The 20,181-nt window shown below is 41.6% G+C and overlaps 3 protein-coding genes and 5 non-coding genes across 8 annotated transcripts; 1 reads left to right on the forward strand and 7 right to left on the reverse strand.

The window, feature by feature from the left end:
• Positions 1-646: 646 nt before the first annotated feature.
• On the reverse strand, positions 647-2,331 carry SNAPC5 (small nuclear RNA activating complex polypeptide 5). The gene is made up of 3 exons (XM_068410486.1): positions 2,211-2,331; positions 1,661-1,750; positions 647-1,169 (listed from the first exon to the last, which is right to left on the reverse strand). Exons 1-3 carry the CDS (start codon positions 2,298-2,300, stop codon positions 1,059-1,061), a joined length of 291 nt encoding a protein of 96 aa, XP_068266587.1. The 5' UTR covers positions 2,301-2,331; the 3' UTR covers positions 647-1,058.
• Positions 2,332-2,584: 253 nt separating this feature from the next.
• RPL4 (ribosomal protein L4) lies at positions 2,585-7,969 on the reverse strand. Its single transcript, XM_068410629.1, has 10 exons — positions 7,867-7,969; positions 6,264-6,435; positions 5,307-5,413; positions 4,739-4,877; positions 4,474-4,598; positions 4,094-4,223; positions 3,524-3,680; positions 3,251-3,334; positions 2,896-3,016; positions 2,585-2,811 (listed from the first exon to the last, which is right to left on the reverse strand). The coding sequence occupies exons 1-10, from the start codon at positions 7,867-7,869 to the stop codon at positions 2,665-2,667; spliced, it is 1,185 nt and encodes a 394-aa protein (XP_068266730.1). The 5' UTR covers positions 7,870-7,969; the 3' UTR covers positions 2,585-2,664.
• Positions 3,978-4,048, reverse strand: LOC137669083 (small nucleolar RNA SNORD18). Its single transcript, XR_011049048.1, has one exon. It is a non-coding gene; the product is annotated as a small nucleolar RNA SNORD18 (small nucleolar RNA).
• On the reverse strand, positions 4,292-4,359 carry LOC137669084 (small nucleolar RNA SNORD18). Its single transcript, XR_011049049.1, has one exon. It is a non-coding gene; the product is annotated as a small nucleolar RNA SNORD18 (small nucleolar RNA).
• Positions 4,941-5,039, reverse strand: LOC137669085 (small nucleolar RNA SNORD16). Its single transcript, XR_011049050.1, has one exon. It is a non-coding gene; the product is annotated as a small nucleolar RNA SNORD16 (small nucleolar RNA).
• On the reverse strand, positions 5,494-5,565 carry LOC137669082 (small nucleolar RNA SNORD18). Its single transcript, XR_011049047.1, has one exon. It is a non-coding gene; the product is annotated as a small nucleolar RNA SNORD18 (small nucleolar RNA).
• On the reverse strand, positions 6,501-6,601 carry LOC137669076 (small nucleolar RNA SNORD16). Its single transcript, XR_011049041.1, has one exon. It is a non-coding gene; the product is annotated as a small nucleolar RNA SNORD16 (small nucleolar RNA).
• Positions 7,970-9,900: 1,931 nt separating the features above from the next.
• Positions 9,901-19,244, forward strand: ZWILCH (zwilch kinetochore protein). The gene is made up of 15 exons (XM_068410630.1): positions 9,901-10,004; positions 10,694-10,890; positions 11,358-11,437; positions 11,728-11,883; positions 12,121-12,192; positions 12,386-12,479; positions 13,350-13,405; positions 14,465-14,567; positions 15,600-15,679; positions 15,894-16,050; positions 16,984-17,012; positions 17,380-17,516; positions 17,810-17,905; positions 17,995-18,113; positions 18,793-19,244. Exons 1-15 carry the CDS (start codon positions 9,910-9,912, stop codon positions 18,882-18,884), a joined length of 1,563 nt encoding a protein of 520 aa, XP_068266731.1. The 5' UTR covers positions 9,901-9,909; the 3' UTR covers positions 18,885-19,244.
• Positions 19,245-20,181: the final 937 nt, after the last annotated feature.

The following is a 20,181-nucleotide window of genomic DNA, read 5'->3' on the forward strand; positions in this document are numbered from 1 at the left end:
CTCTAAGAACTGATAAAACAACTAGCTGCACCACACAGTGTCTGCACTCTACGAGGAGAAAGAACATACTGTCAGTAGGAGCAGCACTAGCTTGTTACCATACCATTAAAGAAATTGTGGAGGGGACTTCACTTTCCATTTTATAACTAAGTTCTTAAACTCCTCATGCTCCTCCTCGAAGCTCACTTGAAAGCAGAAGGTGGACTTGCATTGATTTATGAAGTTACCCTGAGGGAAAAAGAGAATAACACTAATTTTAAAATATTAGTTCCTTATTACAAGTAACATGGACTAATTCTTACCGTACCATTTGTGGACAAGTAAAAGGCTGACTGGCTGCTATTCTAAGTGAGTAGAAGATACATCATGGTTACAGTCAGGCTGACAGTACTGAAGAAGAGCACCAGTAGGAGCACCAGAGGCCACCTCGTTACTGCGCTCAGCATTAGGCTGATGATGGTGCACTACCTGCTGCTCCCAGGTAAGAACACCTCCATCTCCATCATGTGCACAGGGAGCCTGAGGCCAGTCTTCCGTGTATCTGAGAAGACGGCAGGTGAAGGCCTGGGGCCAATCCTGGACACGTCTTTTCTCATTGCGTATCTGAAAATTCCCAGTTTAAGCAAATGAGGTTATAATAGAATCATTGGTTCAACCACCAGCCTCCATGGCCTGGTTTTATTTTTCAGCATCAGAAAATAAGAACACATGAATTATTGCTTTTAGTGTACATGTTAAATTAGTCTGACTTGATTAATGACTTCTCCCATCCACATACAAAGATGTAGTAAGCTACATGAGGTTTTAAATGTGGAGCAGATTATGCTACATATTTCTGCAGCAAATTTTCATTCTTTTAACAAACATCTAAAGTCAAGATGTGCCAAGCTTGTGAGATTCAGGTGTTCAAGTGTAACTTCCCCAGACTCAAAGGGTCTTGCATATCCTATAGTTCATATCCATATACAGGACAAAATGAAAACCAGTTGGTGAATTTTATATGAGTGAAGAAGAAATTCCTGAGTCTGTATTAAAAACCATCTCTGATTTTTTTTCTCTCAAGAATCAGACTCCTCCTTCTCTTCCTCCTCCTGTTCTTCATGATCTTGAAGACTTAGGTGTAATTCAGTTTGATTGATAGCAGCCTCGTTGTCCATCTGCCCAAGAATCTGTCACAATAAAAGAGTTTAACTTGCTAATTATCAAGCCCAGCAGTGATACCGAGTACTTCCCAAATCACTATTAAAACTGCACAGTCACAGGATCTTTTACAAATCTGGTACTAGAACCGCTGGCTGCATGAGCCCATCACAGTGACAGGCACCACCTTTCTATAGAAGTTTCAATTAGTTCAGGCTGACCATAAATTTAGTAAAAAGTTCAGAAGATACCTGTACCTCCACCCACTGCCATCAGTTCGCTAAACCAGGATGTCACAGTTAGAAGAGTATTAGACACAATGCTTAATAAACCGTATAAACAGTGAACCGAAGCTACGCCAACACGAAGGAGGTATTTCCCACTCCCCTGGAAACAACATGATGGGAAAAGGCAAAACCCTTGGAACATAAACCGGCCACAAACCAGACCGATTTTACAGCTGAGCCTTTCAGCTAAGGAGAAGCATAAACCAGGTCAGGCAGCCAGTAACCTCCCTTACTTTTTGAGTCTCCTCTGCAGCCGCTGGCGAAGAGACTGGGCCGTTCTCCTCTCTGGACCTGATCATGGACTGCAGCGCCAGCTCTTCCACCTGCACACGAGGGAACGCAGAAGCCTTTGCAGTAATTTATCGCACTCTTATCATGCAGAAATTAAGGATTTTGGGATAATCAACAGCAGCAAAGCTTTTAAAACCCGTTTCACCACCCTTCAGCTTCAACACACAGCAGGACACGGACCCCCCCCCGCCCCAGCCGCGTTTACCGGGAGGCGAAGGGCCGCGTTAGCTCCGCGGTTTTGTGAAGCAGCTGCAGTGCGGGAACCCAGAGGCGCGGCGGTCCCCGCTAACAACCCAAACCCCTCCGCTCGCCCGCGGCTCAAGCGCCATTTCATGCGCTAAAACAAAAAAAAAAGGAGAAGAACCGCGGGGCAGGCGCGGCCCTGCCGCTGCCCGCGGCCGCTCCGTCCCGCCGAGCCGAGCCGCGGAGGGACCGGGCCGGCTGGGCCGCGCTCCCCGCCTCCCTCGCCCCCTCGCCCGGTGCCCGCCGAACCTTGAGGCGGGTGAGCTGGTCGTGCAGCGCCGCCTTCACCCGCAGCAGCGTCTCCTCCTCCTTGCGCAGCTCCTGCAGGCGGCTCAGCATCCTCCCCCCGCGCTCCCGGCCCCGCCGCCGGGCACCCGCAGCGCCCCCTGCAGCGTGGGCGGACGCACCGCAGCCGGCGCTGAGGCCCGGCCCTCGCGTGACGTCACGCCGCCGCCATTAGCGCATTTCCGGGCAGCGGCTGCCCCCTGGCGGCCGCCCCCCGTCACGGCCGGTTCACGGTAAATCCCGGCTCCCGCAGGCGTGAGAGAACGAAACGGCCGAGCCCTTGTAACACCCGCTCCCCCCTGCCCCTCAGAAAAACCCCTATCAGAACACGACAGCAGTTCTGTTCCAACAGCATTTATTAGGTGTGAATCCGCGGTGCAGCTGTCCGCCCCTCAGCAGGTGAAGCGCTGCACAGGGTCTACGCTTCCGCCTTGGCCTTCGCCGCAGTCTTGGCCTTCGCCGTGGTCTTGGCAGTCTTGGCTGCAGCCTCTGCCCCAGGCTCAGCTGAGGCCTTGGCCTCAAGCTTGGCCTTGGCCTTGGCTTTCTTCTCTTCCTTAAGTTTATGCTAAAAAAGACAAAAAGACCCTCAGTGTAGAGTCTGAAGTACTGAAACCAACCTGGGCCGTTACCGGCCTCCGCGCGGACTCACGTTTTGTGCGTGGCGCAGAATGGTGTTGCGGCGCATCGTTTTGGCATACGGGTTCAACTTGATCATGATTCTCAGGTTCTTCAGTGGATTCTTCTTCAGGACTCTGCGGCGGATCTTTTTCCTGGCAGGAACAGACACGTGTCACGATCTCATTTCACAATTCAAGTTCTCCTAAATTTTCCCTGCACTGTTATTGGGGGACCCCCAGTTCCCAGGGTTTGTACCCAGAAGCTACATGAAGCCCAGCCCCACCCGCCATCCCAACGCAGAGAGATTTCTGATCTCACTGCAAAGCCTCGCGCTTGGCAATTCCTAAAGGGACCACACTTGGCCGTCATCAGCTAAAAATTCTTACTTTGGAGCACGCAGCGCCTTCTGGATCTCCTGGCTTCTCATGATTCTTCCAATGTCCGTGTTGGTCATCTTGTGCATTGGCAGGCTGTGAAAGAAACGTTCATAGCGTGGAGCTGGATGATAAAACCATGGCTGATTCAACAAAAATAGGCATTTAGGGAAAAGCACTAGGATTCATTTGCCACATCCCATCTGAAGAACCGGTGCCACCAGCAGGTTGCTCTCCCCAGCCTGTTTTACCCCGTCCACCGTGTCTGACAGCAGCTGTCCTTACTTGTAGTCGCTCTTCAGCGTGGCGGCTTTGCGCCAGGTGCCGTACAGATCATCCAGCTTGCGGAAGGCGCTCTCTGTCCAAATGCAGAAACGCCCAACGTGGCCGCCGGGAGCGAGTCGCAGCAGGTTCAGCTTGTTCACATCAAGAAGAGTAATTCCTGTCGAAGAACAGACACACCGACCCCTTTTTAATTAAAATCAAGGAATGAAGAGCTGAGAAAGCACGCAGAAACAGACATGGGCTTGTTAGCTTCTACACTACAGTTACACACACCCATGTATGAAAATCTATTCAATTTTAAAAACCAATAACAATCAGCCTTTTTCCAGCAACAAACCTGACATCCTCATTTTTAACTGCTCCAAACACTGCTGGTAACAGCTCTAACATTTGTCATAAACATCCCCAACGTCACCAAAAGAGATTCTTGGAAAGAACGTATCAGCTACTGCACCAAGTCAGAACTTCCACAAAATCATGCGTTTCAGAAACACGGACCGATGAAGTGGAATCTCATCATTCCAAGCAGCCTCCCAACGGAAGAGGAAGCGTGTCCCAAGCTGAGGTTACCTGGGATATTCCGGAAAGCTCTAATGATACCGTTGTCCTCGTTGTAGATGATGCAGGGTCCCCTGCGCTGGATGCGACGGCGGTTCCTCATTTTACCTTTTCCAGCCCGCATACGCTGGGAGGCATAAACCTATATAAAAATTAAACTTGTGAATATTCAAAATAGCCCAAATCCCACTAGTAAGACACAACAGAACTTTAGTCAGAACTTCACAATCACCACGGCTCATCTGAAACACGGACCAGTGAGAAGTTCATCATTCTTAAGAGTCAAAACCAAAAAGCTACTGACGTTAAGCAACATGGAAATGAAGACAACTAAATAAAGCAGAGTCCAGTCACCTGGGTTTCACTCGTAAGAACATACCTTGGCAACTCACCTTTTTGATGTCATTCCAAGCTTTAAGCTTCTTCAGAAGGAGCACAGCTTCCTTGGTTTTCTTGTAGCTCTCAACTTTGTCCTCAACAACCAGAGGAAGTTCTGGAATCTCCTCGATGCGGTGGCCTAGAGAGGATTTCACAAGACACGCAGTTACCCGCTGATCTCGTCACCCAGGAGCAACATTTCGAGCAATCACACAGTAACTGGTACTGTGCAGGCAACGTAAAACCACAGACAGCCATTTCCAGAGACAGAACTCCCACCTTTGGACATGACCAGCGCTGGAAGAGCAGATGCTGCCAGAGCAGAACAGATAGCGTAACGCTTCTGAGTTATGTTCACTCGACGGTGCCAGCGGCGCCAAGTCTTGGTGGGGGCAAACATGCGTCCCCCACGGCACATCTATGCATCTACAGTTAAGAACAACTTTTCTGAAGCTTCTTTTTCTAGTGTCTCTCTAATCCTTGCTCAGCGTTAACTGTTCGTCAGCCATCTGTACCAGTCACTGACAGCAGGCGACTGTCGCTGAGCACAGAGTAAGACGCAAATTACGACATCATGGCAAGACAGCATCACGAGCCTCAAGATACCCACCACTGCTGCAGTGGTGGGGGGACACCACTGAAAGCTGCTGCTTGTTAAAGCAAGCCTGAACTTGCACAGGGAAGGTTCTAATCACATCACAAACTTCTCAGACCTGGTGGTCCCGATCACCGTAGGCAGCCGTTACCTCCAGCAGAAGATTCCATTTCACATTTAGATACTTAGAAATAATTTTTCTGCTTGTCGAGTTCAGCGCACCCAACGCAAGAGGCGGCTATGAAAGGATACGTTTCCAAAGGCACCCTGGCCAGAGCGGTGCGTTCCACCACCTCGTACGCGAGGAATACGAGCAACGGCTCTCCCCGTACCCCAAGATTCGGCACTGGTCTGATGACCTGGAACAGAAAGATTCTAATTCAGCCAGTGACAGCTCTGCAATTTTCCCAGAGCGACAGACACGCTGAGTTCAGGACCACCACTCAGAACTTCCACTGTTATCATGTGTTTCAGAAACACGGACCAATGAAGTGGAATCTCATCATCTCAGCAAAACAAATCCCCATCAGGTAAATCAACTCTCACCATATTAAAGGTCTGCTTAGGTCAGAATCAAGTACATTAACACAATGATTTCTAAGCTCAACCCTCCATCCGGAGGTCTGAATCGGCACTGCTGTTCCTAGTGGGTTAAAATGTTTGTGAGACACCATCAGAAATAAACTGGAAAATGCCTGTTCCTGGCACAAATTTCTCAGGAAGCAGAAGCTACGTGCACCGCCTTCTGAAGCAACTCTAACAGCCCATTTGCAGGGGTTTCTTCTTGGCAAATGCCTCAGGTACGTCTCCCGTGGTCAATATGGAGCAGGGATCATAAAACACAGGTTTCCATCAGTTTTCTGTCCAATACACTTACAGACATTTTGTGTTCTTGCAAAGAACACAGATTCCACTGGAGGACCCAGGCACCACAGTACTTTCAGTAACATACACTTCAGGTGACACCCCAGAGTACTCCAAAACTTTTACACCACCTTGCCGTTCTTCAGAATAATAAAAAAAACCGTATTTCACACAATTTAAAATCAGATTGTTAATAACTAGAACAGCTGCCTTGTCTTCTGTACAGAATCCCACTGAACAGCACTTCTCTTAGTTCCGTTCTAAATCTGTTTCAATTTTAGCCCACCTATATTAAAATCAAAGCCTAACACAAGTGTTTCTGTCCCTGTTGTGGACTAGCCATACCTGCGAGCTCGCTGACAGCGTAGGGCTGCCTGTTGTTCTTGCGCAAATTGGTGTGCACGAAATTCACGACATCGGGGCGAATGGGAGCCTTGAACACAGCAGGCAAGGTGACGTTTTTGCCTGATGCTTCCCCCTTCTCAGAGTAGACAGATATTAACGGTCGAGCGCAAGCCTGAAAAAGGAAAAACTCTTTAGCACCAGTAAAGTAAATTGCTGGTATTCAAATGCATCAAATATTGCTCAGAATGAAGCTGTCTTCAGTTCAACAGTGCCAGCACGCTGACAGCAGGCAACTGTCACTGAACACTGGATAAGACGCAAATTACATCATCATAGCAATAATTTTCCCTTAAAACAGTGCTCCACAGCACAATCCACATTCAGAAAGCTACACCTCAGGTCTGAAATTCAATAGATTGCCAAGTCATCTGGGTAAAATTAATCTAGCATTGAATCTCTGGGCTCCTCAGGAACATTTTCTAAACTACTTTCCATCTACTCTTAAAAAAGCCTATTGAAAACCCACCTGAGTTGATTCAGTTTATCAAAGTTTTGTTATTTAGATAACGTTTAAGAGCGAATGTGCTGTAACCAGCTTCTGTAATACAATATGGAGACTCACAACAACTACAAGCAAAGTATCAGAGTGAATTTTTTTGTCAAGTCTGGGCCCTCTGAACACTCCGTGGTGCCTCAAAATTTATGAGGTGAAAAATTCCCCTGCTAGCAGCACCAGCTTCAAAAAACTGGAACGATGTCAAATAATAGCTTGCTGGTCTGAACAGCACCCTTTAAAAAAGAATCTTCTAGCATTATACTGTATTTGTCATTAAATTAATAGCTCATGACAATAATACAGGCAAAGTATCTTCTTCCTCCCCTTTCCCATCCACAACTCACTTCAGAGATATTAAAAATATTACAAAACTCAAAACTAACCAATAGCAATGAAAGTACTATCAGTTTTTCTAACGCTGCTACCTAGCAAGGCATTGACCCCTGGAGTTAGTGCAGAGACTCCAGCACAAGCACGGAATAAACTCGATCAGGGTGAAGGACCTAGAACACAACCTGAGTTGCATTAGCAATAACATTTGTTCATTTGCGATCTGGTTTCAGGCCAAGGCCTCTTAAAGCCTGTTTCAGAATTATCAAAAAAAAAAAAAAGCTAAAAAGAAGAATTAAAAATGGGTGCTGCAGAAGCCGCTCTTTTCGCTCTAGGTGGGCTCAAAAGCTTCCGCGTGGCTTTGTTTTGCTTTAGAGAAATACGTGAGATAAGTAAAAAAGCCCTGCCAGAAGGCGATGCGGGCCCCATCTCCCACACCGCCTGAGGACAGGCGAGCGGACCGAGCCAAGCTCTCGGCCGCGGCCCCCCTTCAGCCCGCCCGCCCACCCGGCTTCCCCACACGGGCTCCACGCGGCAGGCCCAGCGCTGACGGCCCCAAAATGGCGGCCGGCCGGCCCACGCCTCCAGCCCTCGGGCTGCCCGCGGCACGGCTCTGCCCGCCGGGCCTGCCTCCCAGCAGCCTCCACCCGCTGCCCGCCCCGGACCACCGACGGCCCCTGCCCCTCTCGGCCCGCGCTCCCGCGGCCCGCGCCTCACCATGGTGGCGGCAGCGGAGCCTCTCGTGCTCCCGCCCGTCCCCGCCGCAGCCCCGACCGGAAAAGGAAGGACTCGTTACTGTCCCTTCGCTATGAGCGATGTCCTTCCGCGCTCTGCCCGCCGCCTTCTGCCGCACCGGCCGGCCTACTCCTGGCCCCAGTCTCGGCCCGAGCCTCCTTCGCGTACGCCACGACCCGCGGTGCCGAGCCCTCTTCCTCCGGGCGCCTCCGTTGCTCTCAGTCACCTCCCACACCGGGGGACTCTTTTTCTGGCGGAGGTATTCGGCGTGACGAGTCATTCCCCCCTCACAGAAATTATAAAATTTTTGAGATATTCTTCTTTTTTTCACGGCACGGCGCGCGGCGAGAATAAATCTGAATAAAACTCACTTCTAGGCGGAGAAAGAATATTTTTTTGCCGTCGTTGTGTTCCCCGCCCCAGATGTAGTTCCGGGGGGGCGGGCGAGGCGCGCGGTTCGGTTGTGGCGGGCGGCGATGGCGGCGGAGCGGCGGCGGCGGGCGGCTGCCGAGCTCTACGGCCGCCTCCGCCGGTGCGTCTGGGCCCTCCGCGGGCGTCTGCCTTGACAGGGTGGTGTCAGGGCAATGGTTGGACTCGGTGATCCCAGACGGCTCTGCCAACCTGATTGATTCTGTGATTCTGTGAGGGGCCGCTCTGCTGAGGGAGGCGGCCGGGGCGGGGGCGCCAGGGTGGCCCCAGCTTGTGGGGAGGCTGCCGAGGCTCTGATTGTAGCCCCGTGTTGTTTTAGTTTATGCTGTTAAGCTGTTTAGTGAGGAATGCAGAGGAAAAAACTTCATGTACCTTAACGCTTTCTTTTTCTTTCAGAATATATGAAGAAGGAAGGAAAAGTATCCCTGAAGAGCCGTATCTCTTTGAGGTAAATATATATGTGAAAATACAGCCGTGTAACCTGAGTCTGTGTGTTTAAAACATGCAGCTATTGATCAACAGCTGAGGTATGTGCGGGGATATCACGTAAAAGGGAAAGTTTACCTCAGCAATACCTCTCCAGATCTGCCTCTACCTCAGGACAGAGAAGGAGACCCGGGTACCGAGTGCCGCCCTCCCGGGGCCAGCGCCAGCCGTCACCTCCCTGCCCGTTCCTCCATTCCGCCTGATTTTTTGCACCTGTTGACAATTAACTCGTTTAAAATGATTGTGAGGATCAAATACACGTGAGGGTGGTAGGGGGTGGAGGTCATGCGAAGTGCAGAAGGTGGGTGGTACGGTGTGTGGCTGCTGGGGGGAGAGGGAAGAGCTGTTACAGCAGCTGCCTTCAGGTTGTATTTTCGTGCAGGTAATCCAGATCTTCAGCCTTGCAGCTTCTGAGGGCACCGTTTTTATCTGGGTGCTTTTATAGGGAATGGGATAGATGTACGAAAATGACAATTGCTTCTAATGGCTTTTAGAACATAGGGATGGCTGAAAATCTCTAACTGCAGTGATGACTGCAGGTGCTGCTTGACAATAATGATCCCTCACATCTCAGGTAATCTGAAATTTTGTTCATCGAACCAAACTTCAGTTTCTCATAGAATCAACCTGTTAGAGATTAAATTTTCTATGTTGGTTAGTTGAAAGTTGTTGTATTTGCACAGTTGATTTGATTTCACCTGTGGCATGCAGTAACTGTTCTCCTGAAGTAAAAAAGCCTTGGATTAGTGAATGGTTGCAATAGGGTTGGAAAACAGTTTGTGGAATTAGTTAGTTTTGCAATTTCTGATATATACATTGCTGAAATGCAGCATTTATATGTAGTGTATTAAAAAGTTTTGATTTTTGTTTTTTTCCAGACTGATGTAGAGATCTGTTTGATTGGTGGCAGTTGCAAAAGTCCCATTGAAAGATTTTGGAATGGAAACAATATGATATATATTTTACAGAAAGCAGTAAGTGTGTATGTTAGTTGTTAATTTTTAAAATGTAATTTAGACTTGAATTCCTATCAAATATTTTTGCATACCTTGTATTTTTTAACTTACCTGTGCGTTTCTTTTAAAGCAGCACAATGAAGAAAGTGACCCCATGGAAGAATCAAAACCAGATGATGCTGTTTGTGCCTCTGAGCTTTTACCAAAGGAGCGTTCTGGGCCAGTGGCTCTTTCTGTCAGAAGAGCAAAGTAAGTGTCAGAGGTCTGCCTCCCCTTTTGATGTAACTTTCTTTTGCAACTTTTATCTCTCTTTGTAATATTCAGAACCTGTATTATTTTCAGTCCCCCAGAATTAAATGACTCATTAGTTTAGTGAGGAGATACGACCATTTTTCATCCTGCAAAATGGCCTCCCTGGCTAAAAGTATTCCTAACAAAGGGCAGCTAAAGTCAAGGTACTGGAAAAGCACTTCTGAGCTGTCCCATTAGGTTAATGGGACTGTCTGGGTGTAGGTGTGCCAGAAATCTTACTAAGACTTCAGTGCTTGTTTTTGTAAGGCTTCTGTTAAAAAAAAAAATAATCTGTTTCGGGTCTTTAGCTGTCATTAAAATACCAAGGCGTGGTACCAAACCATGGTGACTAGTTTGTTTAACTAACTTATCATTGCTTAAAATGTAAAATTCAATTATGATTCCAGAATCTTTAGTCTAAATTAAAATATTACATTAAATATATTCTCAGTTATCATATCTTACTCCCTCCTTTGTGACTTCATTGTTCTACCTGTAAAAAGAGGATTATAATACTGCATTCTCTTTGTAAAGTGATTTGCTGTCTGCTAATGAAGCATGGTAGATAGGAGTTAAGTTTTATGTAAGAGAGAGATTTAGCTATACTTGCTGGCATCTTATTTTTTTTTTCCTATTTATATCTCTAGGCAGTTGATTTCCTTATATACAATGGTACAAAATCCCAACATGACCCACTTGAAGATCAGTGAACTGGTTGTGCTTCCTCCCCTTTGGATAAGGTGTGACGGTTCTGATCCTGAACATACTTGTTGGCTTGGAGCTGAGCCTCTCAAAGCTGGAAACAAAATCACAGGCATCAATTTTTATATGGTTACGTGTGAAGGTAAGGTTATAATGTTACACATAAAATTGAATGAGGAAGCCTTAAAAATGTGGGAGTATTGATGTAGTGATGCTGTCTTTGTCTGTTGTGTGGTGTTGGCTTGGTACAGCTCTATATTCCTCATTTAAAAAAAAAAAAAGAGAGAAAAGAAAAGATGTTTTTCACCCATGCTGTGTGGGGAAATAACTTTTTAATATACTTAAGGCAGCAGCATCTGTGCAGGCCTAATTTCACTCAGGTGCAATAACTTAGCAAATTGGAATTGCTACCATTCAACTTCTTGTACAAGTACTGACTCTTACTAAACATATGTTAACAGCAGCTGTTATCATCACTAGGATAAATGCAAGAAGAATGCCTGCTTTCTAAAGGACAACATGAGTTGTACTTGGAGTATTTGAGAAGCAATTTTAAGTGCCAAATTTGAATTGTCAAATGTTTTTTTTCATTCTTTTTTCCTTTCCTAGGTCCTACAGCTGATAAAACCTGTTTTGCAAATCTGGAAGAGCTCAAAGTGGCACATAAAGTGAAACATCATTCATCTGTTGTAGGTTTTTACAGTCTATCATGCCTCTGATCTAAGTTTAAAACCTCTATTTTTGTATTTATAATGCTAGTTTTGGGAAGCTTTATAGATTCTATTTAGAATCTCATTTTAGTATGACTCTATACTCGTTTGAAGTAACATTTGAGCTCCCTATGTTGTGATGCATTTTTCTGATATTAGCCCTTTTTTTGTGTGTGTGAAATGCTTTTAAAATTATTTTGCATGGGTACAAAACAATCATGCAAGTTGTGGTGGTGTTTTTAATTTCTTTTTAAATCTGTTAATTCTAGGTGATGACAAAAGGATTTGCTCAGTATGAACTTATTAGAGCTGCTGCAATAGAGGACACGATTGCAGAATCTGAAAGCAATATATATGTTGATATCACATGGAATAGTGTAGATAAGGTTCTGGAGACACCCCCACTAATTGCAGCTGCCACACTGGTAAGTCGAGAAGGAAAAAGCAAACGAACCCAAACTCTTTCCATGGCTGACATCATAAGTAAAGGAGAGACAATAAGTTTGTCTCTTGACATATGTGGTTGTTATTCTTTGTATAAGCAATACAATGTGTTCATAATCTAAATTATAAATTATGCTAATAATGCATTTCACTAATGAAAATTTTAGGACACTTGGTTTCTAAAGTTTGAAACTGACATAAATTTCTGGAACTTTCAGAATATTACACTGGAGTCTGGGGACCCCAGAAGTCCTGTGTATCAGCTATATAGAGAGCTGCAGTTTCTCCTTGTAAGTATATGTGAGAAATTCCAATTTCAGATTTACATTAGTGGTGATTTTGTGTTAATAATTTACTTTATTTAAAGCTTCATCAGATGTTTCGAAGACAACTTTAAGCTTTTATTTTAGAATAAACTATGACACATGCAGAAGCTCAAACAAGAGCTGATTTGTGTTGTTTTGGTGTTGATGCTGCCTCTAGGCTTTGGCTGAAAGTTTGAAGACAGGTGTGACTGAGTGGCCTGAGCCCTTGGAGTCTGAATCAGCTGTTGAACTGGTCCAGGAATTGCTGACTGGTAATTGCTGCTTGTTACATGGGGAGAGAGGGATGTCACATTTCACAGAAATAAAAGGAAATTCCACATGCAATTTTTAAAGTATTAGAATTAGAGATGTTAATGTCTATGCTATAACCACCTGCACAAAGTGGTTAAATAGGTTAGTCAGTACATCTCTCATTTTTCTTTGTCCTAACATCTTGTATAAAAGTAATAATTTTTTCTTTATAAAATGACACAATTAAGTTTAAAAAGCAATTGGGAGAGCGCTGGATGCACCTTTCAAGTTATCTGACATGCAAATGAACTTCTAAACCTGCTAAGTATCCCTATGGTGGTAAACAATATTTTGATGACATCTTAAAATGAAGCATCCAAAATTACTGATTCCTTCTGAAAACTGTTGTGAACAATTATGTGTCTTGCCAGAAGCTTAAGATATGAGAAAACAAACCTAAAAAGAGAATCAGATGTAGGAATGCACCAAGAGATTTTCAAATGCAACTGTAAATTCTTTTAGTACCTAGATAAAACTTGGAGAAACAGACAAAAAATCTCTGACAAATACCTGTGGAAGAAATCCAAAGACACTTACTAGATCACCTGCTACGCCTTACTGCTTCATCACTGAGACTTAGCAAGTTAATGCATAGATAACAGAATGTAGTAAAAGTATATGGGGAAATGTATAGCTTATAATAAAAAATATTAAGAAATTATCTTTTTGGAGTATATGCTTACCCAGTAAAAGCAATTTTAAAATGCATAAATTTTGTCCATTAGCCATCCAGTCGGTGTATTTGTTAATTGTGATGTGCCTGGGGATTTACCTGATTTGTTTGATATTTTTTCTTCATAGTGGTGAAATTTATTTTCCTCCTCTACTAGATTTAAAGAAGAAGCTGGATGGTTATTGTGTATCTGAAAACAGTAACGAAACAGAGGTATATGCAATTTCCTACCAATTGCCTTGTCTTATGTTTCCCTTATAACTGTAGTTATTTCCAATTTTGACTATGTTTTATATATTATATGTGTAAATATATAGATATAAAGAAAGACAGATCTCTTGCTTTCTGTTTCTGCTGTGTAAAAATAATGGAAGAAGGCCTTACAGGCAAAACTAGGAATTCCATAGCTCTAACAGAAGTTCACTGTAATTTTTACCTTCAGAAAACCTCCCTCTTTTTTTTTTTTTTATTCTAAATGTGTCCATTATACATATTTTTTTTTAATATAACTTAGTGGCGTGGAGCTATTTTGATTTGCCTTTTTTCCCTCCCTTTTTCACTACTAAAAGCTTGCAAATGGAGCTGTATTATATCAACTGCAGTTGCACTTTCTTGTAACCATCTGTCGTCTCCTAAAGCTATCGATCTCATGATGCACTAGTTTCTTCTGGGAACTCTGACCTTTGTGCCATTGCATTCTATAATTAATTTGCTTGTCTTGCCTAATTTAATGATGGGGTCAATTTAGTGGTATCAACTAATGATATCAGTCCGGTTTATCTAGAGGTTTATGATATTCTAAAGCAATGGACAAATTCAAATTATAAAAATGTCTTCAGTTGTATTAACATTTTTTTCCCTTTCAGTCTATGAGGAAAGGTTTGGGTGTTTTTCCTGTTGATAAGCTAAAAATACAATGATTTGTGTCTCAGCTAAACCAGAATTATCCAGGATCAGGATAACAGGAAAATAGTTCTCTGTTCTGAGAATCTATGTGTGTATTAATTTTGGCCTCCCAGGGCACTGCTAGGTATAGATAGTTATTTATGTATGCTAGCAATTATCCAGTGTGATAATTCTGAAAAGAATTAAGTCTCACTTTTAAATAAAAATGTGCTTTCAAATTACTATACACTAGTAGTTTCTATGTGAGTTTCCCTGGAAAAGGGGAAAAATTAGTGATGCACCTAATGTTGATCGCTGGAGAAAATTCAAATTCATAATGTCTTTGAATCTTAGGCATTCATTTTTACTTAACACAAACTCTTTCAGAAAATCAAATGTGACACGGCTGCAGTGGACGCTTCAATAAAATCAATCTTCAGTGGGCGAGGAGACCTGGATTTTGCTGAGCAATTATGGTGCAAAATGAGAAGTAAGTGTATTGTGGTTTTTTTTTTTCTTTAATTCTTCTGTTCTCTGTGTCTACTGTACTGTGTTGCTTTATCAGGGAAATGAAGATAAATTTCTCTGAGTTTTAAGGACCGATCAGCTCTTTAGAAAATTGTTATCAACAGGCTTTTTCTAAAAGAGCTAATTTTGGTATGTAAGATGATATACTTTCTTACACCATATAAAGGCAGACCAACATCTAGCAGGAAATATTATATTTAATTTTATTTTATTATAAAAGGTACTAAACAATTGGTAGTACTCATCTGCTCTAAAACTGAAAGCTTTATACAATTTTTGTCTTTCTGGATCTGAAGGACAATTTTTAAGTTGATAAAGCTGCACACAAACTTTATCATTCTTGTAATACCACTCACAGTCCTTCATTAAATAGGTTTTTATTTATTAGTATTTTTTCAGATTACTAATTCACTTTTGTTAGAGATTATAACTATCCTTTCTGTTTGAGGGATGGAGTTATGCAACTTTTAAATCCCTTTCATTCCTATTAGTGCAACCACTGTTGGGTTTGAATCAAAACTAGACAGCTAAAATGTATTGTGATGACTGCACTGTGTCCTGCTTAAGGGCAGTGGCAGCTGCACCATCTGTGGAGGCTTGTTTCTTGCTTAGAAAGCAGTTGGTTGGGTGAATAGATACTAATAGTTCATATTCTAGAGAGATGGTGTTGAGTTAAATTTATGAAGTGTGTGGAGTTGTAATGTATGTAGAGAGAATGTAGCCAAAATGTGTTATATGACAATGCTTCTGCCACGTGCTGTTCTCTGACAGGCATGTGCAGCTCAGTGGTCTGTCTTGATCATTGTTTCTTTAGAGTAATCCTTTTTAAAGTCATGTTGTTAACCAAAAGCAGTGCAGTCTGTCATTTCAGCTATCATTCCTTAAATGAGGGGTCTCATTCTTGCAAGTACGTGTTGGCCTCTTGTTATTGACTTAACAGCTAGAGAGCGAGCCTGGGTTGGTAAATACAATATTGCATCTTCTTTTTCTGAAGGTGTCAGTTCCTATCAGGAGTTGATAAAGTGCTTCACACTGATCATGAAGTCCTTGGAACACGGTGAGATACAGCCGTGGGTATGTATTTGTATTTCACAATAAATCTTAAAATTTTGAGTTGTTTGAAGTATAGTTCTTTTCACTTAACTGCTTCTCATTTCTGTGTTGTATTGTTTTTAAATTACTTTCCCATGCCACAGTTTGCCTCTGTTTCCATGGTATTGTACTTCTAAACAATGTTTATGATGCTTTGTACACAGATACATCACAAGAAAACTTTTCTAATTTTTAGATTCATCAAGGGAGTAGCAGTTTGCTAAGTAAATTGATTCAACAGTCTTATCGTGGAAAGATAGAGGTCATTTCCCTCAGTGGCATCACCCCAATTCAAATGCTCTTGGAGATTGGTTTGGATAAGATGAAGAAGGATTATGTCAGTTTTTTCATAGGTAAGCCTGATATATGTTAACATGATTAGAAATTTGAGAGAAAAGGTACTCCATGCAGGAAATAATGAAGTTTTTGGCAACCTTGATCTCACTTCTGCTCCCATCTGATGAAGTGCTGTTTCCAGCCTCCTTAGTAATTGTCCTTTTCAGTTGTATATGGTTTCGAAATTTTAAAAATGAATTAGTTTCAAAATAACTATAGCTCATGTAACTGTGTATTTCTTTTTCAATTTGAAAAAACCTTTAGGTAGAACTTCAAGTAAAAGAAATAGGAGATTTATATAGCAGTTTTGTTTTCTTATCTGTTTGCTGTGGGTGAAAAAATAAGACCCTCATGCTCTCTCTGTGTTTTTCTTTATGGCCTACATGGGTTAAAAAGAAATCAGGCAAGGGTATTTATATGTAATAGCTGTGTTTGTACAGTCTGTGGTAGTTAGAAATATATTTGTGATTACTCATATATATATTATACTGGAAAGAAAAGTGACAGATTTTTGTAAAGTGCATTTTTTCTTGAAAACATTGTGGCTTTGTTTTCAGTATTATAACTTTATATATATAGGAGAGGGGTTGTGTTTTACCACTGTTGTTACCCACTTCCTTTTCCTTCATCTCTTAATTTCTTAATTTTTTTTTTTTCTTTGTCATCCTGTTTTCATTCTTTGTTTCATTAGCTTTTTTATTTTCACTATTTGTAAACATATATGTCCCAAGGAGGACGGTTGTCTCAAAGTATGTAGTAGGTTTCTTCATTGTGCAGCCTTGGTGGTAAATAAGATAATGCCTCTAATGTGCCACTTCCAGGGTTTTTCTTGATTTGAATGAGGAATCATGTCAGTCCTAGTGACTTTGTGCTTTTCTTTGGTAGAATTTCATCTGGCATTATGTAGTAAACTTTAATTTTTGTTTATTTTTCCCCTGTTCATTTTACAGGCCAGGAACTTGCAACGTTAACCTACTTGGTGAGATGCTTTTTCTTTTTTTTTAACTCTGAAAGCAGTATGAAGCAGAGCACACTTAGCTGATGGTGGGATGCAAGTCATTGTTCCTATAAGCTGAGAAACTGAATTGCAGATCATCCTTATGGACAATATACTGCAGAAATGTCATTATGTTGTTTTCTCATTCATATATTATTTCCTAGGTATCTGATACGGGTCATTTGTTCATACTCTGATAGCATAGGACTTTGCTCTGACTCTGCTGGGCCATTCTTAAAATTATGGCTTCTCAAAAGAAGCAGGAAAATTATTTTAGTATACTGAGAGTGCATTGTGTGTCTGTAGAAGTTGAGTGTCCAGTTAAAGCAGAAGCTGTTTGCTTTTCCAGGATTATTTCGTTTCCACATCGGTAGATCTACAAGAACAAGTTCATCGTGTTCAAAAGCTCCACCACATGCTGGAAATAATGGTCAACTGTATGGTCTTACTTCAGTTTAAACATGAGAACCTCTTCCCTTTGACACAGTAATTATTTCATTTTTACTTCTTGCTCTTTAAATGAAAATAGCAAATAGATTCTCTTTGCCAGTTGTAAAGAAACTCTCTTCTAAAAAAAAAAGCAGCCCTTGTTGATGATGATTATGAGACTGCAGAAGTAGCAGTTGGATCTTCCTGGTAAATTTTGCTTTCTGACTAAAATTGAAAAAACAAAGGAAATCATAAAATCTGAGAGTATAGTTAATTTTGCACAAGGTTTATGCAGTGTTGCACAAGCATTTCTCCAAAGAAAGTTAGTAACTAGTTGATTCCTGTTGTAGAATTTGCATGAAGTATTATAAGGAAAACCCTCTAAATGAGAAGCATGTGTTCCAGCTGCCCATCAGACCAGCACTTGTCAAGAAGTTCTACCAAAAGTAAGAGAAACTTCAATCTTTGCAGCATTAGAATTGAGATGTGACTGAACACCTGACTGAATTTTGGCATTTCTTGATTATTCTGTCAGTGATCACCCAGAAATATGGAAGGTGGACATAAGTAGTGGGCATGGACAGAAGGAAGTTAAAACAACATGGCAAGTTAGTACTAATCCTCCAGCTGAACATATGACATCAAACAATACAGGTAAGGAATATTTGTGGTGAAGTGAAATAATGAAAGTACACATTTCAAATTCAGTTTTTATACTGGGTTCAGTGGTTCTGAACTTTTTTTTACTTAATCTTCAGCAAAAGTGAAATATTTTGTTCTTTTATTAAAGGATGAGATGGTATTTATAGAATGTAAAAGATTTTCCCAAAGTGGTGACTTTCTGCTTTCTCACCTTTGCTGAGTTATGTTTTTAGAGTTAAAATGACAGTAGTTCCAAATATGCCATGATTGTTAAATATTCTACACAATATCTTATAACTTGTTTCTAAAACCTTTGCCAGCGTACCTGAGAATGGGTGTGAAGAGAGTTTTACCTGTTATTGAATGCTGGCCTCTAGTCAGAGAAGCAAGTAGATGCTAAGGAGAGAAGACGTGCCTTGCTGCAATCAAATGCAGAACAAGTGAAAAAGCGTGCGAGTGGGGAAGAATTAAGCATATAGACTGATATAGAAAGAATTTTTGGGGTGAGGTTTGATACAGGGTAATGCTTTGGAAAAGCTTTCCTGTCATTCTCAGTTTTGGTCATGATGTGCTCCTTTCAGGAAAACTGAAGTTTTGAAACCAGTTCTTGAGGCTGCTACTTGAACTAATCTCTACAATTTCTCTTTCTAAGAATAGTGGCTAATCACATCTTTTTCTTTTGTCTATGCAGGTCTCTTTTCTGATTCTACAGTTAATGGAAGTGGTGAAGAAAGAATGTATTTTATTACAGTGGCTAAGTGCAGTCAGGTGCATTTCACATAGATGCATGTTACTCTACAGGCAGGCACTTGAAAGGTACGGTAAAGGGGGAAGTTCAGTATTATCTGTGTCCCAACAGTATATTTAGAAACACTCTGTGGTTTGAAGAACAGTACATTTTACTGCGTTGTTTGCTTTGGTGTGCTTGAAGTGTGACATCCACAGCCACAGTTATCTGTACCCATCTATTTGTTTATATATGTTGTGCAATTATGAATGTATAGTAGATTATTCTGAAAATATAGTAGATATTTTTGTTCATATATTTACAAATATATTCAATAAAGTTCAGCACTTTGGGGTTTTAAATTTTATTTTTATTCATTAAAAATGCAATCAGGCACTGTTCAAAGTGTGGATTATCTTAACCTAACAAAACAAGCAATATTGTCGTGTTTTCCTGGTGTCAAGTAACATTCATCATTCAGATTGGTTTGCAAAGCTGTTCAGCCAAGGCATTGTGAACTTCTGACGCTTTGATTTTCTTTCTCCCTGTATTTATATTTTGGAGTATGCTTGGATATACTTCTCTCTCCTCTTCAAATTTATTTTTTTCCCTCAACGCAAAGTAAATTATTTTAACAGTGTTGTCTTGTATACTTTTACATAATTTTCCGAAAAAAATGTTTGTTATAATTGGCTGGGCATAATTATTTAAATATGTTGGGATGACAGTTACATATGTTCTTACCTTGATTAGGGTATGTTACATTTTGCTAGTGTAATTTTAAACAATTACATAGTGTAGTATATGCTGATTGACTAATTTGAGACAGAAACATTTTGCATAAAAGAAACTATTAACTATTGATGAGTAAGAATAAGGAAAACCCAAATATTCATCCTTTTATAAACTATAAATTTAATAATTTCTCGTTTCTCCTCAGCAAATATTATTTCTTATCCCTTTCCTAATATTACATCTGAATAACTATTAGTTTAATAGCTAAAAAGCCTTTGAAGAGAAGCTAAGAACAAGATCCTTCTTTGGATTTATGTACTGCTGCTCCGCATTCAGTATATGCACATGCAGCATTGAAATATTTAAAGAAATATTTAAGGAATTTTTAAATCCTTTTCCATTTTAAAATTACATGTCTCTTTCTTCACATAGCAGTGACATGCTAATTAAAAGTCTGTTGATGAACAGACTGAAATCAGAATTTGCAAACAGCTTTTGATCACTTGAAATTTGTACTGGCAAGATTTTAATCACTTTAATCTTAGCTAACTATTTTTCTGGTGAACAAAACGTGTAGTAGTTTCCAAAATAATAATAAACATAAAATTTGCTACTTAA

The sequence above is a fragment of the Nyctibius grandis genome, chromosome 11, assembly GCF_013368605.1.
Source record: "Nyctibius grandis isolate bNycGra1 chromosome 11, bNycGra1.pri, whole genome shotgun sequence".
Taxonomy (NCBI): domain Eukaryota; kingdom Metazoa; phylum Chordata; class Aves; order Nyctibiiformes; family Nyctibiidae; genus Nyctibius; species Nyctibius grandis.

Coding starts and splice junctions, on each gene's coding strand:
- SNAPC5 (XM_068410486.1), bottom strand. CDS start 2,300: ATGCTGAGCCGCCTGCAGGAGCTGCGCAAGGAGGAGGAGACGCTGCTG. Junction 1,751..2,210: donor ACCAGCTCACCCGCCTCAAG/GTTCGGCGGGCA, acceptor CCTCGTGTGCAG/GTGGAAGAGCTGGCGCTGCA. Junction 1,170..1,660: donor CTGCAGAGGAGACTCAAAAA/GTAAGGGAGGTT, acceptor TTATTGTGACAG/ATTCTTGGGCAGATGGACAA.
- RPL4 (XM_068410629.1), bottom strand. Junction 4,599..4,738: donor AGCGCTGGTCATGTCCAAAG/GTGGGAGTTCTG, acceptor AATCCTCTCTAG/GCCACCGCATCGAGGAGATT. Junction 2,812..2,895: donor TTCTGCGCCACGCACAAAAC/GTGAGTCCGCGC, acceptor TGTCTTTTTTAG/CATAAACTTAAGGAAGAGAA.
- ZWILCH (XM_068410630.1), top strand. CDS start 9,910: ATGGAAGAATCAAAACCAGATGATGCTGTTTGTGCCTCTGAGCTTTTA. Junction 14,568..15,599: donor ATTATGGTGCAAAATGAGAA/GTAAGTGTATTG, acceptor CTTTTTCTGAAG/GTGTCAGTTCCTATCAGGAG. Junction 17,906..17,994: donor GTCAAGAAGTTCTACCAAAA/GTAAGAGAAACT, acceptor TTATTCTGTCAG/TGATCACCCAGAAATATGGA.